Source organism: Ambystoma mexicanum, chromosome 5q, assembly GCF_040938575.1.
Source record: "Ambystoma mexicanum isolate Mex_15411 chromosome 5q, UKY_AmexF1_1, whole genome shotgun sequence".
Lineage (NCBI taxonomy): Eukaryota > Metazoa > Chordata > Amphibia > Caudata > Ambystomatidae > Ambystoma > Ambystoma mexicanum.
In genome coordinates, this window is record NC_090933.1 from 1,321,734,466 (window position 1) to 1,321,757,158 (window position 22,693).

The following is a 22,693-nucleotide window of genomic DNA, read 5'->3' on the forward strand; positions in this document are numbered from 1 at the left end:
ACATTTCTGGGGTCAGGAGGCAGGTACACTGGCTAGCTGTCAAGGAAAGGATTGTCTTCAAAACACTGGACCTCACACATAAATGTCTTCATGGCCTGGCGCCCCCCTACTTAGCACCCAGGATCACCAAACAGACCTCCTCCAGACCATCTAGGTCTGCCTATGCCAATCGTATCACTGCACCTCCCACACGTAGAGTACGTGCTGGGGGTTCCACAACATTTTGGAACACCCTCCCAGCCCCAATCAAGATGATTGAATTTCATGCAGCTTCAAAACCAGGCAATTTTTCTAAATGGCCCATCCCATCATGCTATGCATTCTTCTGTGTTCTTCCTGTCCCTCATTTACTGTTTGTTCTGTAAAGTAACTTATTAGCCTGTAACCAAGCAAATTGTATTAAGCATTTCTCCATGGGCCGCACTCCTGTAATCCTCAAGCAAGCTCTCTTACAAGTCCTTATAGCGCCTCAATGCCTGTGGGCTGTAGCACGCTCTACAAATCCAAAAATAAAGAACACATTCCAGCATCAATCTGGAATAGTGGTGGTCCCACTAATTAAAACAAATGAATTGCCTACATTTCAGGAGGCAGTTTACACAAAAAAGTTAGGGAAAAAGATTAAACACAAATGGAGTTCCTAACAATTTATTTTCAATGTTAACACAGTGACATATTGGCTGAAGCTCAATATTCATTTCATCAGCATTTCACTCAGTGTATGAATCCTGGTGGGAGACATTTACATTAGACATGTCAGTTTATCCAAGACCAGCTTTATTTTATAAACACTATTTCTTCATGGAATTTAGAGAGCAGCTGTGATATCATTAAACCCAAAATGCTCATTTCAGACAGAAAGGCACCATTTCATTTCCATATTTGCATGACTTTTATTGTCTCACAACACAGTGCATATTTCTATTACATTTGCCCTTTCTACTGTATTCACAAAATGACACTTTTCTAAAATACATGTCCACATAATTTGACATCTTCTCTGTGCCCTGCTCATCAAACCAATTTCTTTTAAGTTAGTGCTTTAGTAGTGGGCATGCACCCTCACACCCCCACATGTCGATCCCAAGCTAGGGAACCATCTACTAATCCTAAATGCTCCAACAGAGATAGGCAATAGTGTAACACACTAGAGGGGATCCTGAGGAGAAAAGAAAACTGCAGAACATGTTACAAAAAGTGGAAACACTGCAGCATTCAGTGAGGATGGCACTCCTGGTGAGGCATGCATTTGGCACTCCTGGTGAGGCATGCATTTCTTGGAAACAGGCCTCTAGAGTAACATTGGAGAGTCCAGTTTTATGGATGCCATTATCCATGTTTTCCCTTTGCAAAACAGTCTTTGCACATGTATAAACACACCCATTTATTTATTTTAGAATCAAGACTATGGGCCTCATTATAACTTTGGCGGTACGGTGTGAACGGTGCATCCATGCTCCCCATCTCCATTCTGCCCTATTCTGCCTATGGGCAGAATGGGGATGGGGAGGGCGGTAACACCGCCACCCGCGAATGGGCAATTACCGGCCCATTCAACTCGTAATGGGCCGTAATTGCCCATTCACGGGTGGCGGTAGCCATGCATGCCATACAGGGACGGCTACCGCCAACCTCGTAATGAGGCCCTATTCTACTACACAGCAGAGTTACCAAGCATTTGCATGAAAGAGAAAAGTTGAAGAGGGGCTATTAAGAAACACTGCAAAAAGGGAGTATACAAATTTGACAATTTTTGATTCAGTGCTGGTAAATAAGACGCACCTCATGACTAAAGCAGTTCCCACACTCAACACATGTATGCATTTTCTTTACCTGCATGTGTTCTCTGGTGGCTAATAAGACGTCCCTTCCAAGCAAACCCTTTCCCACATTCAATGCATTCTTAAGGGTTCTCACCGGTATGTGTTATCTGGTGATTAATAAGATGTTCTTTCCGAGCAAACCCATGTCCACATTCAGTGCACTCATAAGGATTCTCACCTGTATGTGTTCTCTGGTGGATAGTAAGGTCTCTGTTTGTAGCAAAACCTTTCCCACATTCAATGCATTCTTAAGGTTTCTCACCTGTATGTGTTATCTGGTGATTAATAAGATGTTCTTTCCGAGCAAACCCATGTCCACATTCAGTGCACTCATAAGGATTCTCACCTGTATGCATGCTCTGGTGGATAGTAAGCTCTGGCTTTGTAGCAAACCCTTTCCCACATTCAGTGCACTTACAAGGTTTCTCACCTGTATGTGTTCTCCGGTGGATAGTAAGATGTCTGTTTGTAGCAAACCCTTTTCCACATTCAATGCACTCATAAGGCTTCCCACCTGTATGCGTTCTCTGGTGCCGAATAAGGGCTCCTTTCTGAGTAAAGCGTTTTCCACATTCAATGCACTCATAAGGCTTCCCACCTGTATGCGTTCTCTGGTGCCGAATAAGGGCTCCTTTCTGAGTAAACCGTTTTCCACATTCAATGCACTCATAAGGTTTCTCACCTGTATGTGTTCTCTGGTGGATAGTAAGGTCTCTGTTTGTAGCAAACCCTTTCCCACATTCAGTGCATTCATAAGGTTTCTCACCTGTATGTGTTATCTGGTGCCTAATAAGTTGTCCTTTCTGAGCAAACCCTTTTCCACATTCAATGCACTCATAAGGCTTCTCACCTGTATGCTTTCTCTGGTGGATAGTAAGCTCTTGCTTTGTAGCAAACCCTTTCCCACATTCAATGCACTCATAAGGGTTCGCACCTGTATGTGTTCTCTGGTGATTAATGAGATGTTCTTTCCAAGCAAACCCTTTTCCACATTCAATGCACTCATAAGGCTTCTCACCGGTATGTGTTCTCTGGTGCCTAATAAGTTGTCCTTTCTGAGCAAACCCTTTTCCACATTCAATGCACTCATAAGGCTTCTCACCTGTATGTGTTCTCTGGTGGATAGTAAGCACTTCCTTTGTAGCAAACCTTTTCCCACATTCAATGCACTCATAAGGCTTCTCACCTGTATGTGTTCTATGGTGGATAGTAAGCACTCCTTTTGTAGAAAACCCTTTCCCACATTCAGTGCACCCATAAGGCTTCTCTCCTGTATGTGTTCTATGGTGGCTACTAAGAGCTCCCTTCTGAACAAACCCTTTCCCACATTCAATGCACTCATAAGGTTTCTCACCTTTATTCATTTGCTGGTGGCTGATAACTGTATCATGCAAATGGACGTCATTATCAAATTTAGTGCACTGATAAGGATTTTCACCTATGTCCTCATGTGGGCAATAAGTATGTTCTTGAGATGGCAATTGTTCCCACATTTTGTGCATATGCAAAGTGTCTTGCCAGTTTATTTTGGCAGGTCCCTTCTCTTAAGAGGAGCCTTTTCAATTAACCTTTTCCAAATTCAGAGCTCAAATGAAAAACGCTTTCCTTACTGCACATAACACACTGTCATTGTCATTTTCATGCTAGATATTCCTCTCCCCCAGGATTTACAGAATGAACACGCTTAGTCACGGATGTTACCACAAAGTGGTTGCATGGATGGAAGCCATCATGTATCAACAGGCTTCACAGCTCAGTTCCTAAATACTCTGAAAAGGCAACTGGACCCCAAATCTGCGCACTTCTAAGATGCTTGGAAATTGCATATTCCAACAATGAGGCTTTTCACCGCGATAGCCCAGAGAATCGAACAATCACTGTTTTTGCATTTCTGGGGCAGTCACCTATTAACATAAAAGGAGAAGCACACTATTAGTTTCAATACGTTCACAATCACAGGCAGCATATTTAACAAGACTCTACTCAGTACTAGTGATGTTAACTCCTCACGTACTAACTTATTTCACTTTGAAGTGCCATCTATTGGGGAAAGGCACCCTATTAGGGGGCAGGGAAGTGGTGCTCCAATGGGAACATTTAGTGGAACAGAGGTAACATGCAGCAGGAATAATACGATTCATTTTTATTTATAAATGTTTTGCATCCAAAACACTAGGGAAAAACACAGGCTTGGTGAACAAACATTTTAAATGCATATTTTATATATTTATTCGGAAAAGACAAAATTAGCACATGGAATCTCCCAATTTCCATACACAAATGATAAAAAGCAGACGTTTGCCACCAATTGGACATCTGCTTCACCAGTCCATTATGTAATCACTGATGACTTGTGTATTGGCCCAAACATGAATAATATAACCCAACAAACAGCACTATTGAGGATACAAGGACAGAATTGTGATTTAAAAAAGGAAAGCGCCAATCTCTTTCCATATTAAGAATGGCACAGGCCACGCTGCCACTACATTCAAAACATTGGGCCTCATTACAAATCGCCCGGTATGGAAACAGCGGTTGCAGTAAACCCGCCGCCACCGTTGTTTCCATGCCGGGCGATCACAACTCCTGCAGGCGGGAGGTGATGTTCCCGCCAGGTCTGACCTGGCGGGTTTAACACCACCCGCCTGCAGGCGGACGAGGAAACACCGGCAGCATTACAAGATCCTGCCGGTGTTTCCATGATCCCCATTCCCATTGAGTCCCATAATCCCCATTCCCATAGGACTCAATGGGAATGGGGATTAACACCATTACGCCTCTGTGATTCCCGGCAAACTGGGGTTGTAATACCACGGTAATTCTGGGAATCACGGAGGCGGAATGGTAATACAAGTCTGGCGGTAACAGGCGGTTTTACCGCCGCGGTTACCGCCGGAATCGTAATGAGGCCCATTGACTTTAAACCTAGATAAACGGGAGATGAGGGATGGATTTGGAGTTTGTGTCAGAGACCAAAAGAATAGAAAGTGTATGAAAGACTGAACTCCACAATATCACCCCATTTGCCTACCTAATTTTTATATAAATGCCCCCTTGCCAAGTACTAAATTTAATTGGCCAGAGGGATCCCACTTCCATTTCCCTGTTCGAAATACCACAGTGTCGTTTTCAGGAGGTGGTACACACTCTGTTTTACTGTTAAGGAGTGGGTGTTATTGGGTCCGTTACTTACCAGGCTCCCCTAACCTGACCCAGACCCTTTTTTGTGGATTCTGATCCTTGCACCTTAGGTTCAATCTCAGCATGCCCCTGTACCCTCTGTGCTGTGACCAAAAACTGCTTTCATCACATTCCTGGTAATCAATGGGGATGTTGCCCCATCACTGCCATTATCCACAAATTGATGCCACCATTTAGTGATTCCACACATTATTCCTGTTGATCTACTGTGGAAATTATACTCGACCTACTCCAGGGGAATCTGCTCAACATAATCCCACAGATCCATGACCTGAAAGGGACGAGAATTCTAAAGCCTGCATCTCTTGCAACCCATGTGGCAGCAACCCAGGAATAAGATGTATGTGTGTGTTAATAGTATGCATAGTCACCCCAACTGTCCACCTGTTTCTCTGCCAGACCTACATTTATTGTGGGTCTAGTGTAGGTATTGTGTGTCTGGTGTAGGTATTGTGTGTCTGGTGTAGGTATTGTGTGCCTGGTGTAGGTATTGTGTGCCTGGTGTAGGTATTGTGTGCCTGGTGTAGGTATTGTGTGCCTGGTGTAGGTAGCCATCACAACAGTATATGTGTGAACCTTTGAGCTTTCCAGAATGGGGGACAAACACCAGTTTGAGGTGACACGATGAAGTCATTTTTTGGGAGTGCTCTATGCTCGGAGTGGATAATCCTTAGAAGACAAGCTCCCCCTCATCTGTTGTCAGATGCATCATCTGTGTAGCCACCACCTTAGGCTGTGTGAGCTTAACCACCCTCCAGAAGCAACACCATTTTTAGGCTGTCAAAGCCCACAATATTTAACAATCTTGGCCTAACCATATCCTTGTGTGGCGCATATCAATCTTGAGTCCCCCTTGAATCCAATTTCCGCGGTCTCCGAATGTGATCCATTTATCTGGCCAGAACATACTATAATAAGCGATTGCAATAAAAAGTAAAATGCCCTGCTGTACCTCAACACCCCCAATCCTAGCCTCTACATGCATGCTTCTGAACTCGCTTAGTGAAAACTAATTAAAAACTCCATCACGGAGGTTCTTTACTAAGAAGCAGAATGAGCCAGATTCCTGCCCTTGACCCAGTCCCCTCCCGACATAGCAAAGACCATTGATTCATTCATGAGACATATCTTTATCATCTTCCTCTACCACAAATGTAATGCACAGGTTTTCCCAGATCCTTGCATTGTTTCACAAGTTGGTGAACTGCTCTCAGCTGGGCTGTCAGGAACCTACAGCTGAACACTACCACAAGTTGGCAATGTAATTCTAGCAGGAGTAAAGGCTGTGCCTGGCCCAGGCACTCTCTCTCCCTGCATCATTAATATCGCACCAGCCTGCCGTAATACTGCGAATAATTTGCCTGCCAGTGCTTGGTCTATTAAACCGCACCTTGCTGCTGCCTTCAGCCATGCCCATCTCTCTGTACTCCAGTGCCTGGCTATTACTGTCAATGCTTCCTTTTCCCAGGACGTCTGCCCAATGGAGCATCCCACCAGGGTAGGGGCAATCCTGCAGGAAGCCTCAGCAACGGGTTGGTGGGAGATCTCTGGAAAGCCTGGATATGGATTGCTCATTCGTTCTCTCCCTGGCCTCACAGGTGTTGCATTGTGTTGTTGCCTTCCACAGCCCTTGTCCTCTGCATTGGGTATGCACAAGGAACAAGGCACACTCCTCTCCAGACCAGATGATCCATGTCCACTTGCCTTTCTGACATTCCCCTGCCGGGTAGTGTGGGAAGGTTTGGGAGTCTGTGTAGGCTCACATGAGATGCCATTTTGGCAAGCATATAGTCTAAGACCGTGTATATGCAAAGCTATCATAGTATACAATAAGTGGCGAGCACCAACGTTACTTGAGAAACTAAAAACCAAACTGGGGTGACATCTGTGAAGCAAATCACATTAATGTTGGTCTCAAATGAACGTATTCTATGCAAATGGACTCCATAAATTTGTTATAAGCAAATCTTTTTCAGTTGGCTAATTGTTAGCTAAGCCCAAATTGTTTGGTTATTACTTACAATCTATTATCGTTGTGTGTTTACGTTAGTACGCAAGATAATTAATACACATATTTCCTATAAGCTAAAAACCCACATTACCTCAGTGTTTTGTTAAAATCATCAATTTTAATTGATACGCACTAAAAAAGGTAAACTCAGAACTAAGATCGAAGTACCTCGACGCCACAGGTCCACCAACCACTTGTAAAACACAAAGTCAAGACACCTGCATTTATCCTGAATGATTCAATGATCTTTCTTTAACAGAGAGGGCCCGAAAGCCTCCTTTAATCCATCATTGTAGGATGAGCTGGATCAACCCTAACTTTCTCAAAAACACACAAACTTAAGGCTAATCAAACAATGCCTAATATGTCAGCAAACCTCCATTACAAAATTACATATTTTATTTTACAACAAAATGATGTAAACAAAATCTCAACAATTCATATCATTCAAATACCACAGGAACCCATGTGTGCATCATCGTGCCAACTGTTTAGCATACACAGTTGGCAATCTCTTGGCACGATTAAATCCGCGCCTCCCTGAAATCTCTTCTCCATCCCCCGCCCTGACCTCCTTCACTTCTCTCTTGGATCCCTATTCTCCCTCCTACCCACCTTTCCCACCCTCTCCTTTCCCTCTTATGTCTCCTCCTATCCCCCTTCAAACTTCATCTATATTCCCCATGTTGACTCCCTCTTCTCTTCCCTTACTCCTCACCCCTCCCTTCACCTTTCTACTACCCAGGTAAATTGCTCTACATATTGTTTCCTTGGTTTGTTTCACGTTTGTAAATATGCTTCTATTTCATTCTTTTTTGTAATCCTGTTGTAATAATGTAAAGCGCTTTGGATTAAAGCGCTATATACCCTTATAAATACAAATAGACTTCACTGCAAATCAATGGACACAATTTGAAGACACTAATGAGATTGTTATATTTAATGTGATATTTATATCTAATCGGTTGTCTGACGACACGCTGTGTTTCCATCCACTTCGAGCTTAGTGACTTATGGCTAGTAGGGGACCTTCATCAGGACAAAAACAAGCATTGGCAAAACCATTCGTTTTGGCTTTTGTATGGACAAGGGCTCAGGATTTACCAGGCCCTAGTACTTGGCAATAAAATGATAACATCTAGAAAATGGTGCGAGTACCTGGCCATATGATGTCAGTGTGTGCCAAATGCCTATCCTATACACAAGCCAAAAGTGTTGGCTTTGCCAGTGCTTTTTCTAACAAAACTTCAATGCAAGGAACAGATGTGAGGAGACGTATTGCTTCTAAATTGAGCAGCTGAAGGCACACTAAGTGATGGTATCTTTATTACACCAAAGGTTCCTTTACAGCTGCAATTGAGCCGTTCTAAGATAAAAATAACACTGGCAGGCCCTATAAACACAGCATAATGTTTGATGTTGCTGCTAGACAGAGATAATTCAAATAGGTTTCAGAAGGATGTGTTTTGGGTGGAAAGGGTAGGTAGTGAGTGGGAATGGTCATAGAGATTGGCCTGGCAATAGGCAGTCAATTGAGTCAGTAAAATGCCAAACACAGACAAGCTGTGTGTCCTTCACTCCTATCTGATCTCCCGCTTATCAATATTCTAAGGCAAAACATTTGCCTTCTAGCACCAGCTAATACCCAAAACTAAGAAGGGGTGTACAGATAACATGCAATCATCTTGTCACCCTCCTTTAGTGATTAAAGGGAAATAAGATGGCCGGTTTTCCCAAAATGATTGTTCAATTTAGGTAAAGAAAGAGAAATTATTTTTCTTAGAGGAGAGAGCTAGTCAATAATTAAAGTGGTATCCATAGTTTGCTAATGAGGTGCTAAACCTTTAAGGTTTGGTTCAGTTGTGCAACTATTTAATAGTCAAAGATGATTCGTTGCACGAGACGCGATGGAGGGCAGGGTGACATTCTTGGTATTCCAACCACATAGGGAGAAGTACAGAAAAGCCAACTGCTTTTGGGTAGTACAATTCTTTTTACAGGTATTGGTATCAAATGGAAAGTTAAAGACAACAGGCGGTCAATTCAAATGGAAGGCACTCAAATCATTATCAGGTATTGCTATTATGTGCAAGGTACTTGCACAATATGGCACGAGTTTTCCTTGCTGAAGCCTTAACACTCCTTCCCACGTTTGGACGCCTCTCAACATTAACTAGTCATGGTCGCCATTGCTGAGAGGCGGGGGACGATGCGAGAAAAGGGATGGCCTTGAGGGGTCAGGAATAAGCCATTTTTTCTCGCGCGAACCTAAGCACTTCCACTGGCTCCCAGTTGCTGAAAGGATTAAATTCAAGACCCTTTGGATGTTCCACAAGGCTTTCTGGGGCCTTTGACCCCACTACATCCAACTCTCTCTCCCGAAATACCTACCTGCTAGAGCCCTTTGGTCACTGAGCTCCAACTCTCCGCAGATCAGATGTTTCTCCAAGCAGAGAGTAAGGGGAAAGAGCTCTCCTCCACAGGTGGCTTACGCTGGAATGGCCTCGTGAGCCGGATCGCCTTAAGTTCCGGAAGCTTCTCAAGATCCTCCTTTTCTTCTTCTCTCCCTCTCCTACTCCCCTGCCACAGTGACTCAAGACCTTCCCTTTTCTCATTTCCTTCCCTCTCCCCTGCCAATTTTACCCCTCTGCCCTGGCATGGTTCCTTCAGAGTCTTACAGGGCAGCAGCCCCCTTGTCCAGTCCACCCATGCCCGTGTTCTCCACTGACCCTCCCTGCCCCCACCGCCTGCACATGACTGGATGGCCATTCCTTCCCTCTCCATTGCACTTAGCTTTGTTTCCCTTCTCTTCCCCGGCCCTGTCCTCGTCACGGGCCCAACTGCCGTTCCAGCACTTCGCCCTTCCTCCTGCACTCCTGGTTACTGCACTTGCATGATGTCAATGTCACATGGCCTAGTAAGACCACTTTTCGTCTCCCCTGTTTCCACCCCACGCCCCAGCCTTATTGCACCTCAAAACACTTGTGTATAGGCGCATTACAAATAAACCATATCGAGAACTACCGATTTGCTACCGCTATACTTACAGTTACATGAAACTACATAGGGAAATATGGTTCCCGACGTCACCAGAACAGCCGGGTCTGTGGCTCAGTGGACTAATGCATCCACTACAGGGGCCTTTGTTTGACCTCATGGTCACAGGTTCAAATCCCTGCAGGTTCACTCAGCCCTTCTTCCTTCCGAGGTCGATAGGAGTACCATTAAGTTGGGTAACAAACAACTGCTATTAGCGCCAAGATGCCCCTACGGGGGTGAACGTGAGCTTTATAAATACACCGGTTATGTTACAGAGTTGCTAGCGCTATACTTAAGGTTACTTGGCACTACATAGTGAAATATGGTACCCAGCATAACCATAACTACCGAGTTGTGTGGTGGGTCGGAAGAAGGAGCCGGAAACACTGAGGACATTATTCAATATCTTTAATGAAATTGTAAATAAAAGGCTCATCTTTCCCTATTGCTAGAGGGAACACTCTACCCATCTAAAGGAATGTGCTAGTCAGTTGTTTGGAAGTCCAATGTAAACGTGCCCTCCTTCCAAACTAACTATCTGCCCCTACCACTATATCCAATGAATTTAAATAGGCCAGGAGAGTTTCTTATATTTGACTGGTCTTCTCTTCAGATAGTCTCTTTATTTATACCTTTTCTCTGTGGTACAGATATTTCTCTACATAGTCTCCTTGAATCGTCTCAGAGATCAGTTCTTAGTTTTTGTGCTTTCTGTCGTCCTATATTTAGAATGTTTTCTCTGGCAGTGGTTCCTCACATTCTTGTCGTCCCTTGTAGACACTTCCCAGTCTCTAATTTCAGGCTTTCGCGAGTTGGGGTATCTTGACCCCTTATCAGCTTTCCTAGTTATGAATTGACAGTCTAAAACTCACTCCTCTTTTATCCTGTTCATATGGTGTTTTCCCTACCTCCTAGGGGGGACTCGTTTCCACTCTCTGTGTGTTCCCCCATCTGGTTTGGGTGATGCCCTTTTATATATTATTTTCACTTCTCTTGTCAACTGGCTTCTTTTTACTATTTTGTCCTCAGGACTGGGACAGGATTCTCATCTGATAATAACCCTCTTTCCTAACCGCAAAGTATAAATTAGTTTTACATAATTGATTAGCAGAGCAGGCTTTTCTAATATGATAAGTCATTTATAACGCACCTGTACACAAGTGTTTCTAGGCACGAAAAGCCAAGGAAGGGAGGACAAAACAATCTTACTAGGCCTAGTGTCATTCAGAATGTGCAAGTGCAGGGGGAAGGGTGCGGGACAAGTGCCAAGGGGTGGGGGGGGAGGGAGCGCAAGTAACTAGTAAATGCTGCCAGGAAGTGGCTCTTATGTGCAGATGGTCAAGAGACTGTAGGGTTGCAGATACAGTCCCTTAAGTGGCTGGGTAGCCTGGAGGCAGTGCACGGGCAACTGATCATGCAGGAGCCACTGATCATGCAGGAGCCACTGATCATGCAGGAGCCTGAACCCGTAATATCAGTGGGTGGCCAGGTAGCCAGTATGCCCAGCAGTCGGGGACATCAGCAAAGGTGAGGTAGAGAGAAAGCGGAAGTGTAACATCCACTTGTCTGACAATCCACTCCCATTCGTGGGTGAATCTTGTTAATCGGTCCTAGGAACCGCCACTTAGCGGGACCCAATCCAGGGACTGAAAGTGACCACTGCATCCACGACACCTGGACCCTCTGCAACCGAATTAAGGGATCCCAGTGAATTTAGGAACCCTAGTGGTGGTTCTTAGCTTAATTGGAATAAGGGGGACAAGCTTGCATAGTAATTATACCGCGCACACACCCATAACAGAGATTAAGGGGTGGAAGGTAGTCACCCTACTTCTTCCTTGCCCAATCATGATTGGTGTAGTTCTAGCCAAGGCCCCAGATGCTTTTTTTTAAAGGATTAAGGTGACTGCTTTTAATGGAAAATATAAGCAGTAGAACATCTGCTTACAATGTAAAGAGCATGGGCCCCCTGGACATCCTTTAGGCCCCACCAAAGGGGACGGGGGGAACCAACTTGTAGGTGGGGGGGGCCAGAAACAATAGGTTTACTCAAACTGGGGGTGAGGGAGGGGGGGGGTAAGTATGAAAACCTTTGGAGACCACTGTACTAGTGTGATCAGATCGGGAAAGGACTCCTAATCTCCCACACTTCACTCGAACAATATACTCATCTGTTGGCTTTAAAGACTCTTGACTCACTACAAAACATATTCTTCAAATTAAAGGCCACTGGGTCTACGTAACTTAACAGGGAACGGCTCCACATACAATACAAATTATAAAAAGAATATAATAAAAATACAATGCATCTCAACATTCATGAATATTACACCCTATTCCACAGCATTGGTTTATTTTTTTTATTTATTGTGCATTTGTTAGGCGCTTGTACAACAAGTACATTGTGTTTCTAACCGCCCACAGGGCAACAGGGAGGGAACATGGGATAGAAAACAATACACTGGAGGATAAAGACAAACCTACTAGGCCTTGTGAGCATTCAGAGCATGCAAGTGCAGAGAGGAGAGGGGTAGAGTGGGGTGGGGGCGGGGGGGTAAGTGCTGAAGTGCTTGTGAGTGAGCAGCAGGTGTAAAAGTGCAGGTCTGCAGTGGCAAAGGCCAGTAAGTGTCAAGGCAAGTGCAGCGTGCAGGCAGTGGCAGAGGCGATTGGGTGTGGAAGGCCAGGGCCCCGAACACCAATCACAGCGACTGAGATTAGCAGAGGAGGGAAGAAGGGACAGAGGAGGTGAAAAGGAAAGTCTTGAGGAGCTTCCGGAATTTGAGGAGATCCGGCTCAAGAAGAAGGGGGAGGCTATTAAATAAGAGGGAGCCAACTGAGGAAAGAGATCTGCCTCCAGCCCTCTGTTTAGAGAAACGATTGACACGCAGATAGTTTGTACCAGAGGAATGTAGAGGTCTAGAGGGTGAGTATTTAGTAAGAGCAAGATGCAGATACCGTGGCCCCAGACATCTGTATTGGATGATACAAAGGGATTTGGACTTGATCTTTGCAGCAACTCATAGCCAGTGAAGAGTTTTTAGGGAAGGAGAGATGCGGTCCCTGGGCTTGAGGCCAAGGATACATCTTGCTGCCCTATTCCGGATTAGCTGCAGGGGTCATAGAGAGGATGAGGGTAGATTCAAGAGAAGGCTGTTGCAGTATTGTAGCCTAGAGAGAACCAGAGCTTTGGTAACAGTAAGCTTTTGTGGGAAAGTGAGAAATGGGAGAATTCCTTTGAGAAGGAAGAGTTGAAAGTTGAACTTCTTGGCAATGTCCTGAATGTGCGGGAGGAAGGAAAGAGGAGTTAAAGATAACTCCAAGGTTTGCGGCTTCAGATGAAGAAGGGGGAGAGCCCACAAAGGATGGCCAGTCTTGCTGTCGTTGAGGCAGAGATTGATGGAAGTGCACCAGGACTGGGTGGCAGCTAGGCAGTCTGCAAGAGGGTCAGCAGGAAGCTGGAAAAAGAATTGTGTCTCATCTGTGTAATACTGGAATCTGGGGGAGAAGGAGGAAATGAGGAGTGCCAGCTGAGAAAGTTAAATGTTAAAAAGCCAGGGGGATAGATTGGAGCCCTGGGGGACAGCACAGGTGGAGAATGATAGGTGAAGAGAAGGTGCCCAGATTAACTTGGACGAACAATCAGTTAGGAAGGAGGTTAGCTAGTCCAGTGCCTGCTCCAAGATATGAAGGGTTTCATGGAGCAGTTTTATGAGGATGGAGTGGTTGACTGTGTCAAAGGCAGAGGAGAGAGTGTCCAGAGATGGGAGCAGCTCTTCACAGGTCTTAAGAAGAGCAGTTTACGTGCCTCTGGTTGCTCGGAATCCAGATTGATGGTTGTGGAGACCGCCAACAGGTTGAATAAGTGAGGTAAATTAGGAGAAGTCCAGCTTCTCCAGGAGTTTCCCAAGGAAGGGGTGACAGAAATGGGTGGTAGTTGGCTGGACAGGTAGGGATCTGCTGAAGTTTTTTTTTCAGGAGGGGGTGCACAAGGGAGTGCTTAAGGGAGGAGGGGAAATTACCAGTAGCAAGAGTGAGAGAGTGAGAGAGGCTGGAGGAGAGGGTAGCAAGGGTGCTCAGGATGTCCAGAGTTTTAGTGGTGAAGTGTGTGACCAGTGCATTGCAGAGGGCCTTAGGATGAAAGAGAGAAGGAGGAGACTGCAGAAGGCTTGGCTAGTTCCCTGCAGATTTTAAAGAGTTCAGCTGCGTTGTTGGATGCACCAGATACCCATGCCTGGATGTGGGCCCTTTTGGAGCAGGCGGCAGGACCGTTTGTCAGAGGGTGAACCCGAGGTTTGCCACTTCAGTTCCGCAGCTCTGCACTTGAGTTTCACGGCTGCAAGTTCGGAGTCATACCAGGTATTGCGCTTGGGACGCAGGTTTCAAGCGGATCCTCATGACTGGGGCAAGAATGTCCAGAGTGTTAGTAATGGCCAGATGGAGGATGCTGAGAGCAGAGTCAGAGGTGGAGTCTGGGTGGGGGCAGAGGGGGATGAAGTTGGATGTGAAGAGAGCACCTGACACTTGTTTCATCGGACAGATGTTTGTGAATGATATTGGCAGGGCTGGAGGAGGTGCGGTTAAAGGGCCGAGGGGACTCAGGTAAGAAGGGAGGAGAGAGTGGTCTGACAAGGAAAGAGGTGTGATCAGTGGCACGGGAGAGAAGGAAAGATCAGAGTGGATGAGGGTGTCAAGAGTGTCCTGCTGTGTGGTTTGGACCAGAAGGGAAAATAAAGAGGGAGAGCGAGGTGAAGAGGTCAAGGAAGAGAGTGGATACTGTGACAGCAGAGTACAAGGGGATGTTGAAGTCGCCCAAGAATGGAGTTTAAAGGAGGTTCAGAGGAGAGAGGAGCAGAAATCAGCCCATTTAGAGAGGGACAGGGTGGTAGCACCAGGGGGCCCGTAGACCATGGCAATGGTCAGAGAGGAGGAGGAAGAGATGACCAACTTGCAAACCAAGCTCTCAAAGGGAGAGTAGAGCTGAGTGGGTAGGAGGGAGGAAGGAACCCACTCAGGGATAAGGGGCAACCCCACTGCCAGCACAGGTACGTCATGGCTTGGAAAGGATCTCGTAGCCATCAGGGAGAAGAGAGTCAAAAGCAGTGACTAAGCTGGCATTGAACCATGTTTCGGTAAGTGCGAGAATGTCGAGGTCAATGTCTTCAAGAAGGAGGCAGATGTCAGTGGAGTGTTTGATGGCTGACATATAGTGACTATAACATTTAGTGAATCATGTCAAAAATTCAAGAAGTACTCTTTAGATGTATGCATACCCACTCATACCAAGGCATGGAACCTCCAATAGTGCAGATCAAAAACAACACACAGAGGAAAACACCTCTGGCAATGGTGATCATTAGTACAGTAAATTGTCCCCAGATATAATCAACATGGTCTTTTCCTTCTCAGTCTCAATGCCCACATAAGATATTAACATGTTGAGAAAACTACTGGCATGTGGCTAGAATTGGAGCAGAAATCGCAAATGCAAACACACAGGGGGGCAAGTCGAAAAAACAAAATGGTCCCACTTATTAGAGGCTAGTGATTGGTTGAGGCCCTATTAGAAATTTTGCATACAATGATCTTTCATAGTTGGTGTTTACAAAACCCAGATACACTTCATAACCCATATTCTGCTTCATATTACAGTAGCGCAGCAAGGCCCGCATAACCCATATTCTGCTTCATATTACAGTAGCGCAGCAAGGCCCTCATAACCCATATTCTGCTTCATATTACAGTAGCGCAGCAAGGCCTGCATAACCCATATTCTGCTTCATATTACAGTAGCGCAGCAAGGCCTGCATAGCCCATATTCTGCTTCATATTACAGTAGCGCAGCAAGGCCTGCATAGCCCATATTCGGCTTCATATTACAGTAGCGCAGCAAGGCCCGCATAACCCATATTCTGCTCCATATTACAGTAGCGCAGCGAGGCAGTTGAACCTTCGGCTTTAGCAACAAAGTTAGAAATCCCTGAATTCCTCCCCATCGCTGATTTCACCTCTCTGGGCTGCACCAGTCATAGCTGAGGGACTGCACCAAAGCTCACTCAAGCCCGGTACTCTCATTTCTACCTTAATATGTACGGACCCCGGCAGAGCCGCAACCCCAGCCTGTGTCAACACATCTTTCACGGCCTCCCTATACTTAACTAAAAGTTCATTTGACCACAAGCAAACTCAGTAATAAATTGGCCGCTGTCGGAATGTGGACTTTGGATCCCCGTTTCCAACCAAACCGGTATATTCGGGGTAGCCAAATGGAAACCCAGCATGTTTGTGAGATATTTATTTTCAATTGTGGTTAGTAGTGAGCAGTTTGAAACCCCCCCACTGCTCCGCTCCGTAGATCGTGCCTGCCTTGATTGGGATTTGTAGGATAGCAACATTGCCAAAGTTGCACGAAAACCTCTAGAGGGCCCAACTGTATTTAGCCAATGAGACCCTTGCCGTGGCCATGTGCAGATCCCAACAGCAGGACAACGCCACCTTCAAGCCTAGATAATCATAGTGGTCGACGCAATCTATGCAACCCTCTAACCTTAGGGGTTTCGGTTTCTTCTTTTCCCCCCCAACACTAAAGACCATGCTCCTAGTGTTTGCGGCATTGATGGCTAGGCCATTTCCTCCTTGAAAATCAGATTTTCATTGTTACAAAACTCAGTGGCTCATTCTGTCCATCTTGGATGGATGAAGGGCTGGATGGACCTGCAGGATTCAAACTAGTGATTATGAGATCACACAACCAAGGATCCTACCAGAGAATGCACTAGTTCACTGAGCCCCAGACCTGGATGCTAAACCTGGATCTGGACACCAGTTTTAGGAAGAGGCAGGAATGGAGACAAGACAGGAGCGAAGGAGACATGAAGGGTACAGGAATGCAGGGTGGGAGACCAGATATCTCAGAAGCATAGGACAACATGTGCAGACAAAAACTACAGCCGTTATTTACCTTTTGGTGCCTGTGCTTCTTACGTTTTGCAGAGTAGGATGATGCAATATTGTGTTTAGATCTACAAATGGAAGACATTATTACGTTATTAAATACTACGCAAGACATCCTATAACGATATATAATAGAAACATCCAAAGAGGAGCTTCCGTTCTCTCCTCACCCAGGAATGCACTGTCCATCACATACACAGAAGACAGGATTAACTGGAGGTTTATGAAGAACAAGCAGAGACAACGTAAATAACACTTGGCCAAAACAGATGATCACTTTCTCACTAAAAGAGGAGTGAATAGTCGCTGGTCTCTCACCCACAGCAAATGATTCCCCTATGATTCTTTAAGACATTACTCACATTTAAAAACGTAGCATTTGAGGTCCCAGGGAGATTAAAAGGAGCCCATCCACCCAGGACAGTTACTTGTCCAGTTGGTGCCCAGAGCAAAACACTACCATGCGCCCCCTGCGCTCGGCATGCGCGCCACTCCCAAACTACACCCCACAGTTAAGTAACTCCTACCCAATATCAATAAATCACTGCTATTGAAATGAAACAGGTTTTATTACATTGCGAGTCAACAACTTTGCAAAAACACTAAATGCTAGTGTGGGAGTTTTTTCAGTCCAAGTGCGCCACTTTGATGAGTTGCTTCACCGTGCAACTAGTAGTTTTTAACATTGTTGTTGAATAAATATCCTTTAAATTGTACACAATTTGCATTACATTTGATCAACAAACTCCCACCCTCCCCATCCCCCCAATTGGGTACTATTCAAAAGGCCTGCCGCGAAAGGAATTAATTGTATTTTGCAACTATGGTCCACTTTAATATTGATATTTTATTAGTATCGCACTCGTACACAAGTGTTTCAGAGCGCGACAAGGGAGGGGGACATGGGAGCACAAAAACACCACCACTCATCATCCTATGTACTTCCTTAAATACATCTTCGCTGCCTTCACCACTGCTTGTAACCTGTCCGATCGACTGACACTCGGCCATCATATTAACAGTTACGATAATAAAACACAACAAATCCGCCATTCTGATAGTGACACCCCCTCCAATCACCCTCTCAACCGCCAAAGACTGGACCTCCCCCACCTCCACTTGCTTCACCACTGCAGCAGGACTACCCACCACAACCACCTGCTCCGCCCGCACCTCCTGAACTGCTGCAGCTGATGTTATCACTCACCTTAGTGCTCACAACCTTACAGGCCTCCACCTGTGCAACACACCCCCTAAAATAAGTAACGTGATCCCTACCACAATTACAACGATTTGGTGTACATACAGAGACACAATCCTTAATATCATGGGGACCACCACACTTACCACACCTTCTCTCCGTCCTACAAGATCGCACCACGTGACCATACTCCTGACACTTATAGCACCTAAGGGGGGCTGGGATATAAGGATTCATCCGAAACCCCAAAAACACATGTTCCGGCACCTCACTCCCCCTAAACCGAATAGCCACAGTCATAGAAATGATACCCCCATCAGGATCTTTCCTACCCAACCCTCACACCTCCAACCTCCCCCCCCACCAACTCCTGCAACAAACTCAATGTCCCTGCCATGCACACAAAGGAGGTACACCATAAATCACTCCCTTACACACTGCACCACCCTGTTCCAACACAGAAACAGGATGTGTCCCAAAATTTCCCAAATCCAATGCCTTGTTCCTGGTACCGACACCCTTAACCAACAAACGCCTCCCACAGATTACCTGGACAGACTGCACAGCACCAATCCCCTTCCAGACCCACTCTGACACCACAAAAGGGCCAACTCCATTGAGATCCTCATCGGGCTTCGCCGACTTTATGACCACCTGCCACCCCAACTCTGCATCCATGGATTCAACCACAGCCTCACACCCACCCACACACTGCTGTCCATCACCAGAACCCCCACTGCCCTCCAATCCACAGAGGATGGGGGGGGGGGGGGTCTACTACAAAGCAGCTCCCCCTGACATCCTCATGCGACCCCCACTTTCTCCTACCACCATCAACACCGGCTCCCACCAAACCCTCCGCTAGAGACTACCAACCACCACCCACAGCCAATTTCCCTTTCCCACCATCACCCTTGCCACTTTTCTTCCCACTTGGCTCCCCCCTCCAGTCCTAAGAGACACCTTGTCAGATACACCACCACCAACCCTGCAGACCCCGGGTTACCCTTGCCTCCCAATGCATCACCCTCCCAGGAGCAGCAACCCCTGCCGAACCCAGGGTACCCTTGCCTCCCAATGCATCACCCTCCCAGGAGCAGCAACCCCTGCAGAGCCCAGGGTACCCTGGTCTCCCAATGCATTACACCTCCCAGGCGCAGCAACCCCTGCAGACCCCAGGGTACCCTTGCCTCCCAATGCATCACGCCTCCCAGGCGCAACAACCCCTGCAGAGCCCAGGGTATCCTTGCCTCCCAATGCATCACCCTCCCAGGAGCAGCAACCCCTGCAGAGCCCAGGGTACCCTGGTCTCCCAATGCTTTACACCTCCCAGGCGCAGCAACCCCTGCAGACCTCAGGGTACCCTTGCCTCCCAATGCATCACGCCTCCCAGGCGCAACAACCCCTGCAGAGCCCAGGGTATCCTTGCGTACCAATGCGTCACCCTCCCAGGTGCAGCAACCCCTGCAGACCCCAGGGTACCCTTACTACCCAATGCATCACATCTCCCAGGTGCAGCAGCCCCTGCAGACCCCAGGGTACCCTTGCCTCCCAATGCATCACCCTCCCAGGAGCAGCAACCCCTGCCAAACCCAGGGTACCCTTGCCTCCCAATGCATCACCCTCCCAGGAGCAGCAACCCCTGCAGAGCCCAGGGTACCCTGGTCTCCCAATGCTTTACACCTCCCAGGCGCAGCAACCCCTGCAGACCCCAGGGTACCCTTGCCTCCCAATGCATCACGCCTCCCAGGCGCAACAACCCCTGCAGAGCCCAGGGTATCCTTGCCTACCAATGCATCACCCTCCCAGGTGCAGCAACCCCTGCAGACCCCAGGGTACCCTTACTACCCAATGCATCACATCTCCCAGGTGCAGCAGCCCCTGCAGACCCCAGGGTACCCTTGCCTCCCAATGCATCACCCTCCCATGCGCAGGCCTTAGGCCATCTTGCACCCCCACTCCGCAGCCGCCTTCTCCAGAGTATTTCCCTGCTCACTCTTATCGGCCCCCCAACGCGTCGCACCTGAGCCCCTAACTACTTCCTCCAGATCTGTACCGCTGCAGGAGCCGCTCTCGGTGCTGAGAGTCTTAGTAGCTAGTTCAGCCCCCGCAATGCATCAATCTCAGCATCCGCTGCCTGCTCCGGACGGCAACTCTCCCTGCTCCTGTATGATGACGTGCAAACGCGCACTCCACCCCTGCTGCCGGCAACATGAACTCGGCACCATGCCCCTAGCCGGATCCACCCTCTGCCCCGGAAGCGCTTCATGCATTGGTCCTGGAAAAGCACAATGATGACGTGGAGTTCACGTGAAGAAGAGCAGGAAAGCCATTGCAAAGGTCCCTTTCTCTAATGGGAACCAGACACGAGTCACACGACCGTAGGAAGTCACGTGGAGAATAGTGGGCGGGCCGTTGCTATGGTCCGTTTCACGGATGGGAACTATCCACTAACGTAAGGGAAGGATGACGGGTTACCCCGAAAAGTAAGGGAACATCGTACTGTTTACTTCCTGCCCGGTTTGACCACTGTAATTATTTCACATTTGAAAACGTAGTATTTGTGGTCCCAGGAAAACGAACTGGACCCCATCCACCGCTCGGGACCTCGCACTAAAGATCTGCATCAGCAAAGCCGAGCCGCAAACCCGAAGAACAGACATGCGCAGTGCTGACAAACTGATCCTCAGAGCATGCGCAGTGCTGAGAGACAGCTTCACAGAGCATGTGCAGTAATCGCGTGATGCGCCGGGCATGCGTACATCATAGAACAAACTGCGCATGCTCAAGAATCGGAGTCTTATGCGGGGGTGTAAACATGTCGAGCGCTGAGACAGCAATAACACGCTCTGAGAGAGAATCACCTAAGTATGCGCAGCAAAAGGACAATGAGACGCGCATGCGGACATTTCCGAACGTGTTCCGTGATCTGCGTCCTGCGCAGAGGTGTTAAACATGCAGAGCGCTGAGACACTATTCACTAGTGCATGTGCAGCAAAAAGGATAACAAGGGCGAGAAACCTGCAATTGCACCAACATTACAAGGTAGTCATGTGTCAGCTATTCAGCCAGTTCCTTCATATTGCAGTGAGTGCATGCATCATGCACTATTGCTACTGTGCATCCTGTGTTGCCCCTGCTGGGCCTCTCAGGACATGTTACAGCCTCCAGCTCCTTACTGCTCTGCTGCCTTTACTTGCTAGTTAATCCCAGAGCCTCATGCTAGTTAATCCCAAAGCCTCTCACTAGTTAATGCCAGAGCCTCTTGCTAGTTAATCCCAGAGCCTCTCACTAGTTAATGCCAGAGCCTCTTGCTAGTTAATGCCAGAGCCTCTCGCTAGTTAATCCCAGAGCCCCATGCTAGTTAATCCCAAAGCCTCTCACTAGTTAATGCCAGAGCCTCTTGCTAGTTAATCCCAGAGCCTCTCGCTAGTCAATGCCAGAGCCTCTCGCTAGTCAATCCCAGAGCCTCTCGCTAGTCAATCCCAGAGCCTCTCGCTAGTCAATCCCAGAGCCTCTTGCTAGTTATTCCCAGAGCCTGTTCTCCTTATGATATCTTCACATTGCAGTGCACGCGTGCTAATGACCAGCTCATCCTTCAACCACATGCTCATCCATCACACACACTCACCCTCTTGCAGCCCGGGGCTCAACGTACCAATGCATACCTCCAGAGCTCTGATGTCCCTTCAACACCCACACCTCACTTATCTTCTTTTACCCTTAAACACACAACTCCACTCTCCCACAATCACCAATTCAACTCACCCACCACTTTTCCAAGACTACAAACATACAAACATTTCCACAGACCACAAAACATAGTTCTGCTGCACCAACATATTTCAGATCCGTGTAGGAATGTTCTGCACACTAAATGGTTTCCAACATGTGGCTCTCTATTCTATTGTTGACTTTTCTGCTAGACAAAGCCTGGGCATGTTCACCCATTGTTAAATGCTTGTGCGCTGTTGTGCTGGACACGCTGCTGGATTAGCTCTCTCTTGCCTGCTTTGGAACTGGCTCCATGCTGCATGCCTAAGAGGAAGACTCCCAGGCTGCCGAAACATGGACTATAAACAGCAGCATATGGACTTTGTTGCTCTGAAGTGAGTCTTTGCTCTTACTTTGTTCACTCTTACGTGAACTTTGTTGTTTCGTCAACCCCTAACTCCACTGCTTCTTTAATTTTAGTGCTGCCTGCTGCTCTGCCCACCCACTCACAGAAATCCTACTTCAACTCTGTGCACGCGCACCCATGCGCGCACAGCCACAGTGTACCTAAGTGTGCTGTTGTACTGTTTGGGTGTGCGAGGTGCTGAGGCTTTGTGATAATTTTCTTTTTTGTCCGTGCCCTGATAAACACTGTAGCTTTTAAATTTTTGAGTGCTAGTTCGTCTGGGCAATCACGCTCGAGGACTTAAACTCAGCCCTTTTGTTGTGAGGTTCCTACTGAAAATGGAA

At 47.0% G+C, this 22,693-nt stretch overlaps 1 protein-coding gene across 1 annotated transcript in view; it reads right to left on the reverse strand.

The window, feature by feature from the left end:
* Window positions 1-632: 632 nt before the first annotated feature.
* LOC138498404 (zinc finger protein 268-like) overlaps window positions 633-22,693 on the reverse strand; it is a 148,452-nt gene continuing 126,391 nt past the window's right edge. Inside the window, exon 3 of the mRNA XM_069622171.1 lies at window positions 633-3,177. Coding sequence (XP_069478272.1) covers window positions 2,072-3,177 — 1,106 coding nt within the window. The 3' untranslated portion in view covers window positions 633-2,071. The remainder of the gene's footprint in view (window positions 3,178-22,693) is intronic.